Source organism: Triticum aestivum, chromosome 6D, assembly GCF_018294505.1.
Source record: "Triticum aestivum cultivar Chinese Spring chromosome 6D, IWGSC CS RefSeq v2.1, whole genome shotgun sequence".
NCBI lineage: Eukaryota > Viridiplantae > Streptophyta > Magnoliopsida > Poales > Poaceae > Triticum > Triticum aestivum.
The window spans coordinates 406,550,435-406,565,455 of record NC_057811.1 but is presented as its reverse complement, the minus strand read 5'-3'; the positions used below and the strand labels follow the sequence as shown (position 1 = coordinate 406,565,455).

General features: G+C 47.9%; 1 protein-coding gene across 1 annotated transcript; it reads right to left on the bottom strand.

Moving 5' to 3' along the window:
• Positions 1-281: 281 nt before the first annotated feature.
• On the bottom strand, positions 282-2,112 carry LOC123141765 (uncharacterized). The gene is made up of 2 exons (XM_044560842.1): positions 1,672-2,112; positions 282-640 (listed from the first exon to the last, which is right to left on the bottom strand). The coding sequence occupies exons 1-2, from the start codon at positions 1,956-1,958 to the stop codon at positions 481-483; spliced, it is 447 nt and encodes a 148-aa protein (XP_044416777.1). The 5' UTR covers positions 1,959-2,112; the 3' UTR covers positions 282-480.
• Positions 2,113-15,021: the final 12,909 nt, after the last annotated feature.

Below are 15,021 nucleotides of genomic sequence, written 5' to 3'. Positions count from 1 at the left end.
AAGTAGATACAACGAAAGGGGTCCGGATCCGGCTCCTCAGAATCCCAAGCAGCAACAACTAACTCAAGGAAGCTGTCCATCTTATGCCAGAAACGCTCAAAAGGAAAACGTGTGGGGTGGCTAGAACAGGGCACACAATCCACAAGGAGGGGGCAATGATCGACGGTGGTCGAGGCCAAGCTGCGCAGCAGATAGTATGGGTGCGAGACCTCTCAACTTGGCATACAGAAAACACGATCATTGTGCATGAGGGAGGGTTGTCCTACTCCTTGGACTGAGTATGAGGTAAATATCTCGCAGCTCCATGTCAACCACGAAGCGGCGAAACTGACTCATGAAACGGGGACGTAGCCGACCATTATTGGACCATTATTTGAGACTACTACCTTGTACTTGTATACATGGACGGACGGCTTAAACATGGTGGAGATTGTACCACATATGTCTATGACACTTATTTTTTCTGAGAGCTAATATAAGCTAAATGGGTTTGCCTGGCCCGCTGCATGAGCCCCCGCCGCTGCCGGACTGGTCCGACGGGGCCTTCCTAATGGATCTGAGGCGGCACTTATTTTCCATCTCTATGTCTTTCTCGATGTACATCTCCCTGCACTCCTTGGTGCAGAATGCAAACTCACTCCTGCAGACAAAGGAATTGGACCATCATGTCAGAGACATCTCCATTGAATAAATTTAACCTTCTGTTATTGCAGTGAAGAAACCATGGATTTTTTTAGTATTTATTTATTTCTCTCTGGTTGATGACAGATTGTGGCAATCAAAGAAATACGAGCGTCAGATGGTAACGAGTGACAATTTTATGGTATGATAATCAAACAACAACTCATATGATTGGCTGATTAATATTCTTTATTTATTGCGTTGCTTAAGGGAGTATATATGTAGTCTTGACTCTTGGCTAGAAAAACTAAATCTAAATGCACCCCCCCCTAAAAAAATCTAAATGCATCCCAATAATTTTATATTTTGAGACAGGCAGTTCGAGCATAATTCAGCGACCAAAATTAAAAGAGGAAAAATTATCAGGTTATGAGCACCCCATGCATCAATAGTACATATCTGATTACTAAATACATACGGAGTATTAATAATTAATTAGCATGGCAGATCAAACCAAAAATGTATCGGCAACAAATAACATGCTGAGGAAAAAGGTTTGCATCTAACATTCCTCTAGAATATGGGAGAGCATAAGATTCATGCTATGAACTGCTTATACTAGTAGCATCGATTGACTGCTTATACTAGCATCGAATCAGCATTACCTTTCTAATGAACAAGGTTCGTCAAATTAGTACGGAGTACTTGTGGAGATTAAACAGAGAGGATCGCTAAATTTTCATAAATGAAAACGGATCCTGAATAACCCCTTCACATAACCGAGGGGAACCACGAAACCATCACAAAATCGTAGGATGCCAGCAACATCATAGCAAGATTCGATCAGTTGCAACCTTGACGTGGAAAACGAACGAACGGCGCGGAATTCACATCAGAAAGTATAATGAGAGATTGATCGGATCCTAGCCAAAAATCACCAGGAAGCTACCGAAAAAGACAAAACTGAAACACAAGGCCGGAACACGAGAATTCCGCCGGACACTTGCACGCTACGACGAACAGAGAACGGGGAAACAGTGACGCTAGTACCTGTAGATATATGCATCCTTGTCGGCGAGGGGTTTGCCGCAGATGCCGCAGGCCGCCAGGAACGCCGCCGTCATCCACAGCCCGGTAAATGCGTCCCTCTTCAGAGAGTGGTGGCCGCCGCCTCCGGCGGCCATCTCCTCGGCGCAAGGCGACACAAAAAAGATCGGCCTCGCGCGTGCCTGCTTGTCGTCGCTCCTCACCTGGCGCACCCGCCTCTGCACCGACGGCATGGACGCTACGCTGACCTTCCGGCGCATCACCATGCTCCTCGGTCGCTTCTGGAGCATCTCGTCGGACCGGGTTCCTGCCGAGCTCGCTCGCTCGCTGGTTCCCGCCCCGCCTCTGTCAATCTAGGAGTATATTTCAGTACGGTGGCCTTTCTGTCCCAAGATTTGGAGAGAGACTGGATGGTGGGGAGAGGGGTTTTGGGGAGGAGGAACGGGGAAGGGGCAGGGGCATAAAAAGAGGAGGAGGGCCGGGCACGTGAGCCGTCCACACCCCACTCTAGACACCTGGATGCTTTTGATCTCGTGGTTTATGATATGGAATTATAGCGATTAAGGCAGTTTGTTTGAGTTACCCTCGCGCCGCTTACATATATGTGTGCGGTAAAACCATCCGGTGTCTATTATTCCATATCGGGCAATGGTTACTCTATGCTACACGCATGATGATTTGGTTTTGCTCAGGTAGAGGAAAAAATCAACCCTTTTTAGATAGAAAAAAAACCAACCATTGTGTGATATTTGGTGTTAACATAATAAGGAAACACATTATTATGACCCACATTGCTTTTTTTGTTTAGTCGAGTTGTTTTATGGTGGCATGAAAGTTTCGCGGCACCACATTATGATGCGAGATATGAGGGCTGCACAAGCTGTCGCTACGCGTGACTGGCCGAGATCAAGGAAACGGCAACGGGCTTTCGACAGATATGTTGGGCTGTGGAAACCGTCACTCCGTGTGACTGACCTAGATCAAGGAAACGACAGTGGACTTTTCACAGATATGTAGGCTACAGAAACCGTCACTGTCCACTGGCCTAGATCAAGGAAACGACAGTGGACTTTTGACAGATATGTGGGCTGCAGAAACCGCCGCTATGCACTGGCCTAGATCAAGGAACCCGTAGCGTAGTTTCGTTTATGTCCACTCGAATCTTTTTTTGGGAGCACTTTTAATATAGGGGTGTAATGTGGATCGATAGATCAATGTGGACTTGTGTCTCACTTTTTCGCTGGAGCACTTATCCGACACGCCATACATCTGGCTTCGAGCTAGAGTACGACTTTTGTTTTGTCTTTTGTATGCGTTAAGATAGATATCATAGCGACAAACAAGGTTTACGTTACACCGATAGTCAGAATTATGTGTCCTTTAAAATTTATAACATCAAAATAACTTTTAGTCTCAACATGAAACTATTTATACGATTATGTTTATTCAAATATGTGGGCTGCGGAAACCGTCACTATGCACTGGCCTTGATCAAGGGAACCGTAGTGGAGTTCGGGTTGTGTTCACTCGAATCTTTTTCAGGAGCACTTTTAATATAGGGGTGTAATGTGGTTCGATAGATCGACGTCAACTTGTGTCTCACTTTTTCGCTGGAGCACTTATCCGATACGTCATACATCTGGCTTCGAGCTAGAGTACGACTTTTGTTTTGTCTTTTCTATGCGTTAAGATAGATATCATGGCGACAAACAAGGTTTACATTACGGTTTACGTTACACCGAAAGTCAAAATAAGTGCCCTTTAAGATTTACAACATCAAAATAATTTGTAGTCTCAACATGAAATAATTTATACGATTATGTTTGTTTGAATTTCAACAATACAACAAACAGTATCTAGTACACAAACTATGCCTAAACACTTAGGCGGTTGTTGCTTTATGCTCACTCTGAATGATGTGGAATTTTAGCATTGCAATTAAATCATAGCGTCCAAACTAAAGCGATAGCAATTCTACAAAAGTTGACACAGAGGGAAGTCACTCGGTACCTTTAGATTGTTGTACTTGTAGTGTCTTGTATGTATTCTCATCTGGTGCATTAATACCTTTTCCCTCATATATAGAAATGCACAGTGTTCTCACCTAGATTAGTTATTGTTAATAATATAAAAAGTATCATTAAGATAGTAAATTACTTTAGCTTTTCCCTGATTATTTACGGACTAGGTGAGGTTCCAAAAATAACCCCCTTCCATCCCTATACACACCCCACCGTGGTAGATCACCAAAATCCAACACAAGGTCACATTATCATGACCAAATATACTGTTATTTAGTTAGTTTGTTTTCGTTTTCATTAATGTTTGTTGTGTATGTATATGGTGGCAAAGTACGAAAGTGCTCTTGTTAGCTCGAGCTCACATGCACCCTGTGCTACTGTAAAATTCAAAAGATATTTAAGAAGTAAAAAAAATCTGATTTTTCCCAACAAACATTGATGTCTTTTTCACATGCGTGCAAAATTTCGTGACAAAATGACATTCTTGCAGGTCATGGTGAAAAAACAAAAGCGATGCTCCAAAATGCTTCCAAAAACAGTTTTTTTGGAGCATGTTTTTGGTTTTTGTCGAGACCACCACAAATGTCATTTCATCACGAAAATTGGCATGCTTGTGAAACACACATCAATGTTTGTTGCCAAAAAAAATCAGAATTTTTTGTATTTTGTAAAAAAATTGATTTTACTCTAGCAAAGGGTGCATGTGAGCTCGAGCTCACATACTCCATGTCCTGGCAAAGTATTGTAATTAATAGATCAATGGTATCATACTTTCATACCACACTATAATGTGAGGCATGTGGGCTGCACAAATTTTCTTGAGCAATGAAACCACGACCAAGTGTTGTCTATGTTGGCCCATACATGAAAGCACCTTACTTTTTTGTTTGAATTCACCCATATCTTTTTTGGGAACACTTTTAATGGGAGTGTGTTATGTGGCCTGATAGATAGACGTTTGTGCCTCACTACTTTGTTGGACCACTTATCATGCACGTCACACATCTGACTTTGTGCTAAATTATGACCCCTGCTGTCGGTGTCAAAACCGGCGGATCTCGGGTAGGGGGTCCCGAACTGTGCGTCTAAGGATGATGGTAACAAGAGACGGGGGACACAATGTTTACCCAGGTTCGGGCCCTCTCTATGGAGGTAATACTACTACTTCCTGCTTGATTGATCTTGATGAATATGAGTATTACAAGAGTTGATCTACCATGAGATCGTAGTGGCTAAACCCTAAAAGTCTAGCCTGTATGACTATGGTTATGAGTCCCGCCTCCGGACTAAGTCCTTCGGTTTATATAGACACGGGGAGGACCTAGGGTTACACAAGGTCAGTTACAAAGAAAGGAATCTACATATTTGATCACCAAGCTTGCCTTCCATGCCAAGGAGAGTCCCATCCGGACACGGGTAAAGTCTTCGGTCTTTGTATCTTCACAGCCCATCAGTCCGGCCCATGGCTAACAGGCCGGACGCCCGAGGACCCCTTAGTCCAGGACTCCCTCAGTAGCCCCCGAACCAGTCTTCAATGACGAGGTGTTTGGCTCATAGATTGTCTTCAGCATGGCAAGGCGGGTTCCTCCACCGATGACTTCCAAGTAGTGTATTCGGCCTTCCATTTAATGTCGTACCCCTCGGTTTCTGTGTATTAACAACTTCAGCTTCCACGTGTCGAGCGAATGCGAGAGGTCAGGGTATTTTTGCACATAACACCCCAGCCACGCGAGGGATAGCGTCTATTTAAAGAGATTGGATCTCAGATCCATTTGACATCTTGTGGAAGAAAAATCCTCAAAGATCGCCAGGAAAGAACACTCCAACATGTCTAGCATTCCCAGCTCCTCCTCCCGTCCCTGCGGCCCAGAAAAAGGCGAGTGGGAGAAGTGCTCCGTATCCCATAGTCAGTTGGAGAAGCTGCAAATACAGGGGTTTCTCCCCCCTGCGGATCTGGTCCCTGTTCGAGCAGGGTTGGCCTCCTTTAACGACAAAACCCAGGCGAAGGATTTCCCCAATCCATCCGAGGGGGGGGGGGGACGAGTGTGTTTCGTCCCCTATTTGCTAAGGGGCGTGGGATTTCCAATTCATCCATTCCTCCGAGGGCTTCTGGAATATTATGGCCTCCAGCTGCACAACTTTACTCCAGCCTCCATCCTGCATATTGCGGGTTATGTCGCTTTATGCGAACTATTCCTGGGTTGTGAGGCCTATTTTGAACTGTGGAGAAAGTTATTCTGCCTTGTCCCGCGTAACCACGAGGGACCAATATTTGAAGTGGGCAGAGCCGAAATATGGCGCATTGCCAAGACCGGATACCTATTCGGCACACCGAAGAAGGCATCTGAAGAGTGGACTTCCGAGTGGTTCTACATCGAGGACATCGTACTTCCTGACCGAGTCCGGAGGGGTCTTCCCGGGTTCACAAGTGTTCCTTTGAAGAAACGCCACAGCTGGCGCCCTCGAAGCCTCGAGGAGGAAGATAGTGCGGAAGTCCGCCAACACTTGAGCAAGATAAAGATGCTCGCCCAGTCCGGATATACGATAGTCGAAGTAATGGCGACCTCCATAGTGCGGGGGTCCAGCCACTCCAATACAGAGGACTTCCTATGTGGCACTACAATGGGGAAGATGACGCCTCCCGCTGTGGCAGGAAGGGTCCAAACACCCCTGCCGCCCTGGCCAAAATATTGGCTGAACTGTTCAAAGGGGAGGAAGAGGAGTTCCTGTGCATCAAGCACATGGAATGATATTCTATGTACAGTCCTCCTAGCTGGGTAAGCCCCCAACTCCTCTGCTCTAGTCATTGCACTCCCTGAGCTACGTTCAATGAACATTAACCTGTCCATTTATAATAGCACCGGCGAAAGATTTCCGAGGGGCTTTACAGCCCCGCCCCACAGCCCGAGGGCCACAATCGAGACCTTGACCCCGGATTCGAAGAGGATCCAGATATATTCGTGGTGCTCGAGAATGGGGTGTTTTACCAAACGAGCTACGACGGCACAGAAGTAGCCATCATCGATGATTCTCCCGGTCTTCTCCCCGCTTCACACATAAGTAATCAGGAGACACCTTGTCCAAAAGAGTTCTCTCATTCTACCTCACCCACCGCACCATCCTGTGCTTCAAAGGGGAGGCGCTCGACGCGCCATGCTACTCCAAGAGTGATTCCGAAGAGAGCGGCGCCCGTACCGGGCAAGCCTTCGAAGAGGAAGGAGAACGAAGACACGGTCGGGCCCTCATCAAAGCGGTACGAGTTCCCAAGTATGTTTTTGTTTAATAGTCGCATCCAACTGTGACTTTCATGTTCGTCCCGTATCAGGAAAAGAGTTCTCCGGACTGTGTCCGGGGATCCGGCCCGTTATACTCCCGATAGCCGGGATCCGGCCCCAGCCGAGGAGCCGAGGGCTGATATGGGAGTGACGCCGGACTGTTCTTCAGCTGAAAGCTCGGAAGATATGTCCGTCACCAACTCGGAGGTGGAGAGCGCCATGAATCACCGGCGCCGGAGGGCCATTTTACGGGACCCCCGCTTCTCGGAAGAGGCTTTTAATGCCTTCAGCAAGGCTGATGCCTACATCCGAGCTGCTCGAGATGGGCTTAGCAGGGCCACAAAGCAGCATTTAAAAGATGCGCAGGTAAATTTACTGTGTCCGAATATGATAATCATATGCCAGTAGCCCCCGAGACTTAAAGTAGTTGGTACAACTGATTTGAGGATCGCTGTATAAGTAGGTTCTTTCTGAGAAGAACGACCTGCTAGCCCAAGAGCTAGACAAGTTCCAGACACAGTTAACTGCAGTTACCGCCGAACTGGAAAAATCCAAGAAGGCGTCTGTAGGTAATATTTCCCTCCATCGAGAAATAGTGATTGTATAGCAGCTGTGTTAACACTGCGGCTTATCAGGATCGTCACATCACCTGGAGGAGAAAGAGTCGAAAAGACTACATGCCGCAGGCGAGCCGGTGCTGGCCCAAGTCAGACAGGAGAAAAACAAACTTCATGATTCAAACACCCAGCTGCGCGAAGAACTGAAAGATGTGTGGGCCCAGTTGGCCGACTCCGTAAAGGAGAACAAAAGGCTGCGAGGCGGCATATTCAGTATGTGGCCGAACTGTATCTTATAGTAATTCGGACATAACAGGGACTGATAGAGTTATGTGTGCAGGTATGCTGACCGGTCGTCCCGAAGAGGAGATGTCCGGTTTCTCGGGCGATCTGCTACAAGAGCTATCGCGCATGCATGAGCAAGCTCAGCAGGCGATGCGAAGCATTGCCAAGGCCTTGTGGCCATCTGCCTCTCCTCCAAGAAAGATGGAGGAGCTCCTAGAGCTATTCAAGGGGGTGCAGTGGCACTTTCGATTATGGAAAATATCGGCCTGACGGGAAGGTGCGCGAGAGGCCTGGGCCATGGTGAAAACACGGTACACCAAGCTTGATCCGAATCATATGGCTCGGGTCGGACCTCTAGGGTCAGCTGGGAAAGAAGTTCCCGTTAGTTTGGTATATGACCAAGTAAAAGTAGCCGCCAAGTATTCCCAGCAGGATTGTAAGTTAGATAGCCTGCTAGATGGTATAGAGGAGGAAATGTTTGAGTCCAAGTGACTGTGTATTTTCCTTCTAGCTGAATTGTAAAACAATTGTCATGGCAGACCTTTTCGCTTCGACCTCTAGACCCGAAGGTGCAGAGTGTTTCCGAATACTATTGCGGCCGAATAGACCGGTGTATGCTTGGAAACCAGGTGTAGGGGTCATAGTTGCTTGAACAGACAAGTTGTATCCGGCTAGTTATGCTATATTGCATTAAGATTGTAAGAAACATCTTCCAGAGAGAATAGTTCCGTTAAGGGTTCCTTTCCCTGGGTATGCATGCGTTAATGCGCATGTCCGAACTGTGATTGAAAAATCGCAGTATGTTTTAACTTCTGGGGTTCACAATGTAGTAAATGCAAAAAACATCTTTAATCCACCGACCGAATATTCCCTTAAGAACGCTAGCTTTCGGCTTCACCCAGTCTGAGGTACACATCCGGATGACCCTGCAGTAACAATCGCAGAGGTGCTCCCTTTATGCCCTAGCCGAACTAACGGGAACGTAGGGCATAATCACAGGAGCCAGGCAACCCAGCTTGGCCAAGACTTAAGTCATATCGATGCATATAATGGCGAAGAAAAGGGACATATGAAAAAACGCATATGTGATGAGCTTGATGCTCGGAAAATAATAACAAGCTTCTGTCCAAGAAGCCTCCAGGTATGATGGACGTACATATTTAAGTATGTGTATGTTACCGGTGCGCGGTTGAGCCGCACGAAAAGCTTTAAGGCTAAAAAAGGGGGGAAAAGCGAAAAGAGAGGAAAAAACAAACGAAACAGTAGGAAGAAGGAGACAAACAAAGATTTCGGCGCTAAGCATAGAATCTTCGGAGTCTGGCCGCGTTTCAAGGGTTCGGCTCTAAGCGATTATCTGACGCATCACGCAGGCGGTACGCTCCTCCAGTGAGAACTTCGTCAATGATGAAGGGACCTTCCCATTTGGGCTTGAGTTTGTCCTTTTTCTTCTCTGGCAAGCGTAGAACGAGTTCGCCAACATTGTAAGTCTTGGCCCGTACTTCCCTGCTTTGATATCTGCAGGCCTGTTGTTGATAAAATGCGGAATGGGCTTTTGCAACGTCGCGCTCCTCCAGGGCGTCTAGGCTGTCTTGCCGATCAAGCTTGGCTTCTCTCTCTTCGTACATGCGCAATCGACTTGAGTCATGAATAATGTCGCAGGGCAACATCGCCTCTGCGCCGTACACCATGAAGAAAGGTGTGTATCCGGTAATGCGATTGGGCGTGGTCCGCAGCCCCCAGAGTACGGAGTCGAGCTCCTCAACCCAGTGCTTGTCTGATTCCTTCAAAGATCACACCAGCCTGGGTTTGATGCCGCTCATAATAAGACCATTGGCATGTTCGACTTGACCGTTTGTTTGCGGGTGATAGACGGAGGCGTAATCGAGCTTAATGCCCAGATTGGCGCACCAATTTTTCACCTCATCGGCTGTAAAGTTGGAGCCGTTATCAGTGATGATGCTATGTGGAACACGATAACGGTGTACAAAGCCGGATATAAAGTCTATCACTGGTCCGGCCTCAGCCGTTTTAACTGGTTTGGCCTCTATCCACTTAGTGAATTTATCCACCATGACCAACAAATATTTTTTCTTATGGCTTTCTCCTTTAAGGGGTCCGACCATATCAAGCGCCCAGACCGCGAAAGGCCAAGTGATGGGGATTGTTTGCAGAGCAGTGGGTGGCATATGCTCTGGTTAGCAAAAAGTTGGCATTCGACGCAACGTTGGACAAGGTCCTGCGCGTCTGCTCGGGTTGTCGGCCAATAAAAACCTGTACGGAAGGCCTTGCTAACAAGGGCCCGAGCTGCGGCATGGTGGCCGCCGAGACCAGCATGAATTTCAGCCAAGAGCTGCCGCCCCTCCTCCTCGGAGATACATCTTTGAAGGACTCCGGTAGCACTTTTCTTGTAGATCTCTCTATCGTGAACCTTATAGGCCTTCGAACGCCGGACAATGCAGCGGGCCTCGTTCTGATCATCAGGGAGTTCCTTCCTATTAAGGTAGGCCAAGTAGGGTTTAGTCCATGGGGCAATTACTGCCATAATGAGATGGGCCGACGGTGTTATTTCGGTGGCTGAGCCCCCGATGATAGCGGTGTGTTCGGAATCTGGGCTTGTGTTTGGGTTCGGACTAGTGTCACCGCTCTCCCCTTGCCACACCACGGATGGCTTAAAAAGTCTTTCTAGAAAGATGTTAGGTGGGACGGGGTCGCGTTTGGCGCCGATGCGAGCGAGGACGTCCGCCGCTTGATTACTTTCTCGAGCCACGTGATGAAGCTCGAGCCCCTCGAACCGAGACAACATTTTTAGGACGACATTGCAATAAGCCACCATCTTCGGATCTTTGGCGTCAAAATCTTTGTTTATTCGAGATATTGCGAGGTTTGAGTCCCCACGCACTTCTAGGCGTTGTATGCCCATGGAGACGGCAATCCGAAGACCATGCAATAAGGCCTCGTATTCGGCTGCGTTGTTGGAATCTGTATATAATATCTGGAGTATGTACTGGACTACATCTCTAGTGGGGGACGTTAAAACGACACCCGCTCCTAATCCTGCCAGCATTTTGGAGCCATCGAAATACATGACCCAGTTGGAATATGTGCCGTACTCCTTAGGGAGTTCGGCCTCTGTCCATTCGGCGATGAAGTCCGCCAATACTTGGGATTTAATGGCTCGACGTGGTTTGTATGTTATGTCGAATGGAAGGAGCTCAATGGCCCATTTGGCAATCCGGCCCGTAGCATCGAGGTTGTTTATTATATCATTGAGTGGTACTTTGGAAGCCACCGTGATCGAACACTCTTGAAAATAGTGTCGCAGCTTTCGGGATGCCATAAAGACCGCGTATGCTATCTTTTGATAATGAGGGTACCAGGATTTGCATGGTGTGAGAATAGTGGATACGTAATATACAGGCTTCTGAAGCGGGAACTTGTGTCCGACCTGGTCTCGCTCAACAACGAGCACGGCACTCACCACCTGGTGTGTTGCCGATATGTATAATAGCATGGGTTCGCCGACGGCCAGGATTGGGTTGCTCGCTAGGAGGGCTTTTATTTCTTCCAGTCCGACCGTTGCCGCATCCGTCCACTCGAAGTGATCGGTGTGCCAGAGTAAGCGGTATAGTGGCAATGCCTTTTCTCCCAATCTGGAGATAAACGGCTTAACGCTGCCACACATCCAACCAATTTTTGCACCTGTTTAAGGTCTGTTGGTGTAGCCAATTGCGACAAAGCTTGGATTTTGGCTGGATTTGCTTTGATTCCTCTGTTGGAAACAATGAAGCCCAGCAATTTTCCAGCGGGGACGCCGAAAACACATTTTTCTGGATTGAGCTTAATGTCGTATGTACGGAGGTTGTCGAATGTGAGACCTAAATTGTCTATTAGCAACTCAACGTGCCTGGTCTTAATGACGACGTCATCCACATATGCTTCTACTGTCTTGCCGATCTGCTTTTCCAGGCATGTTTGAATCATGCGTTGGTAAGTGGCGCCCGCGTTTTTGAGCCTGAAAGGCATAGTGTTGAAGCAGAAAGGCCCATATGGGGTAATGAATGCCGTTGCGGCTTGATCGGACTCCTTCATCTTGATCTGATGGTATCCGGAGTATGCGTTGAGAAAACACGGTTAGTCGTGTCTTGCAGTTGCGTCGATGATCTGATCGATCCACGGGAGGGGAAGGGATCCTTAGGGCAAGCCTTGTTGAGGTCTTTGAAATCGACACATAGGCGCCAGGATATATCCTTCTTTGGTACCATCACCAGGTTTGCTAGCCAGTCCGGGTGTTTTATTTCTCTGATGAATCCGGCTTCGAGTAACTTGGCTAGCTCTTCTCCCATAGCTTGTCGTTTCGGTTTGGAAAAATGCCGCAATGTTTATTTGACTGGTTTATATCCCTTAAGGATATTGAGGCTGTGTTCGGCTAGCCTGCGTGGGATTCCTAGCATGTCAGAAGGGTGCCACGGGAATATGTCCCAATTCTCGCACAGGAACTTTCGTAGAACGGCATCGACCGTTGGGTCGAGTTGTGCCCCAATAGATGCTGTCTTCTTGGGGTCCGTTGGATTGACTTGGAATTTGACTATTTCTTCTGCTGGTTTGAAGGAGGTGGACTTGGGTCGTTTGTCTAGGATCACATCGTCCCTATCCACTGTAGAGTGCAATGCGGTTAGTTCTTCGGCCGCGAGGGCTTCAGATAATGCCTCGAGGGCCAGGGATACGGTTTTGTTTTTGGCGCGGAGTGCTACGTCCGGATCACTGATAAGAGTGATTATGCCGTTGGGCCCGGGCATCTTGAGCTTCATGTACCCATAATGAGGTATAGCTTGGAAGCGTGTAAAAGCGTCTCGCCCTAGCAGGGCGTGATATCCATTGTTGAAAGGGGCCACTTGGAAGGTTATTTCTTCGGACCGATAGTTCTCCGGTGTGCCGAATACCACGTAAAGTGTGATTTTTCCCGCACACTGCGCCTCCCGACTGGGGACGATTCCTCGGAAGGATGTGCTGCTTTGCTTGATGCGGCTCCTGTCTATTTCCATCTTGTGGAGTGTATCCTCGTAGATGAGGTTTAGTCCGCTGCCGCCGTCCATGAGAACCTTGGTGAGCCGAAAGCCGTCCACAATTGGACTGAGAACCAAGGCGGCTGGTACTCGGACTGCTCTGTGTTTTGGTTCGTCACTGGCACTAAAAGTTATAGCCGTGTCGTTCCAAGGGTTTATTGCTGCGATTTGGCAGACTTTGGCGAGTTCGCGGAGTGCCCTTTTGCGCCTATTGTTTGAAGCGAATGTCTCGAAGACCGTCAGTACTTTGGGGTCGTCGTCTTCTTGGGGGTGTTGTTCTGGTGTTTTCTTGGTGAGGATATCTTCGCCGCTCTTGGCCACTTGCCGGAGTATCCAACATGCTCTAAGGCTGTGGGTTGGTATGTTATCCGGTGTTGCGTGTATTTTGCATGGCCCATCGAGCCATCCTTCCAGAATGGTTCCGCGCCCCATAGTGGATTTGTATTTCTTTACTATTGGGCCGGGCGTGCCACGAGGGTGCACCCTTTTCCCCTGAACGTGGGGTTGAGTGTGGACCGATGGTTCCCAACGGGCTGCCTGAGTTTTCCAGGCGCTTTCCATTGCACTGTACTTCTGTACGATAGTTGTCAGGTCAGCAAAGTGTAATATGCTACGGCGGTTGATGGCATTGAGGATTCCTTCGTCCATGCAATTGTTTCGGAATGCTGAGATTGCTTCCTCGTCGCAACAATCTTTAATCTTGTCTTTGACAAGAAGGAATCTGGCCCAGAAGTGGTGGACCGTTTCCTGAGGCTGTTGTTGTATGCTCATGAGAGCACTTATATGTGGGTGGGTGGGTGGTTTTAAATCCGAACCCTGACCCAATTTTGGATCCAGAATCTGAAGGTCGTCCGAATTTACAGATCGGGCTCCGGGATATCCACTGATTTCCTGGGCCCCCCGTCCGATTCTATGTTCGGAGGGCGGGATGCATCTCCTAGCAGATGGGTGTCCGGTTCTTTGAGATCGGAGATCTAGACATAGTTCGTCCTTAGTATGGAGGAAGAGTTGTCGTCTCGCTCCTCGACTACCGCTATCTAGTGGGTGATCGGCGGAGATTTGATTTCTCACTGATCGGGTTTAAGCCCAATTCGATCGTAGTCTGTAGCAACCCCCGGGGCGGCGATGCGGTCGAGGAGTTCGTTTAAAGATGAAAGCTCTGCTGGATCCATCTGCTGGGAGTGTCCAGAGTCGATACGAAGGGGATTTCCGATGACCCGGGAGGTCACCGTCGGCTCAACGGCCGAACGGGCGGTCATGGTAAAGCTGCCCAGCCGGAGGGTTTGGCCTGGGGCCAGTGCTCCTCCGGAGGTGATATTGTCCTTGAGAACAAGTCGAGCCATCGATCCTGTCTTCAACGCCACAGTGGAACTCTCAATGAAAGCACCAATATCGGTGTCAAAACCGGCGGATCTCGGGTAGGGGGTCCCGAACTGTGCGTCTAAGGATGATGGTAACGGGAGACGGGGGACACAATGTTTACCCAGGTTCGGGCCCTCTCTATGGCGGTAATACCCTACTTCCTGCTTGATTGATCTTGATGAATATGAGTATTACAAGAGTTGATCTACCACGAGATCATAGTGGCTAAACCCTAAAAGTCTAGCCTGTATGACTATGGTTATGAGTCTTGCCTCCGGACTAAGTCCTCCGGTTTATATAGACTTCGGGAGGACCTAGGGTTACACAAGGTTGGTTACAAAGAAAGGAATCTACATATTTGATCACCAAGCTTGCCTTCCACGCCAAGGAGAGTCCCATCCGGACACGGGTAAAGTCTTCGGTCTTTGTATCTTCACAGCCCATCAGTCCGGCCCATGGCTAACAGGCCGGACGCCCGAGGACCCCTTAGTCCAGGACTCCTCACCCGCCCCCTCTTTTGTAGATATCATGGCGGTGAACAATGTTTCAGTTACACTGAAAAGTTAAATAATTTTCTATCTAAGATTCACCACGTCATAATTGAATATATTGAGTCTCAACATGAAACTATTATCGTCTTATGCTCTATTGATTTTAGTTTCAACAATGCAACAATCTATCATTTAGAACACAAACTACGCATAAACACTAAATCAGTTGTTCCACAAACACTAAAATTTTTGCTCTATTTTGCGACGTTTCACTTGTGTCACATATAACCCTTTTTCGT

Bases quoted from the DNA above. Each gene is read 5' to 3' on its own strand.
- LOC123141765 (XM_044560842.1), bottom strand. From the start codon at position 1,958: ATGCTCCAGAAGCGACCGAGGAGCATGGTGATGCGCCGGAAGGTCAGC. The intron at 641-1,671 runs GTACTAGCGTCA...CTTTGTCTGCAG, and splicing joins AAGGATGCATATATCTACAG to GAGTGAGTTTGCATTCTGCA.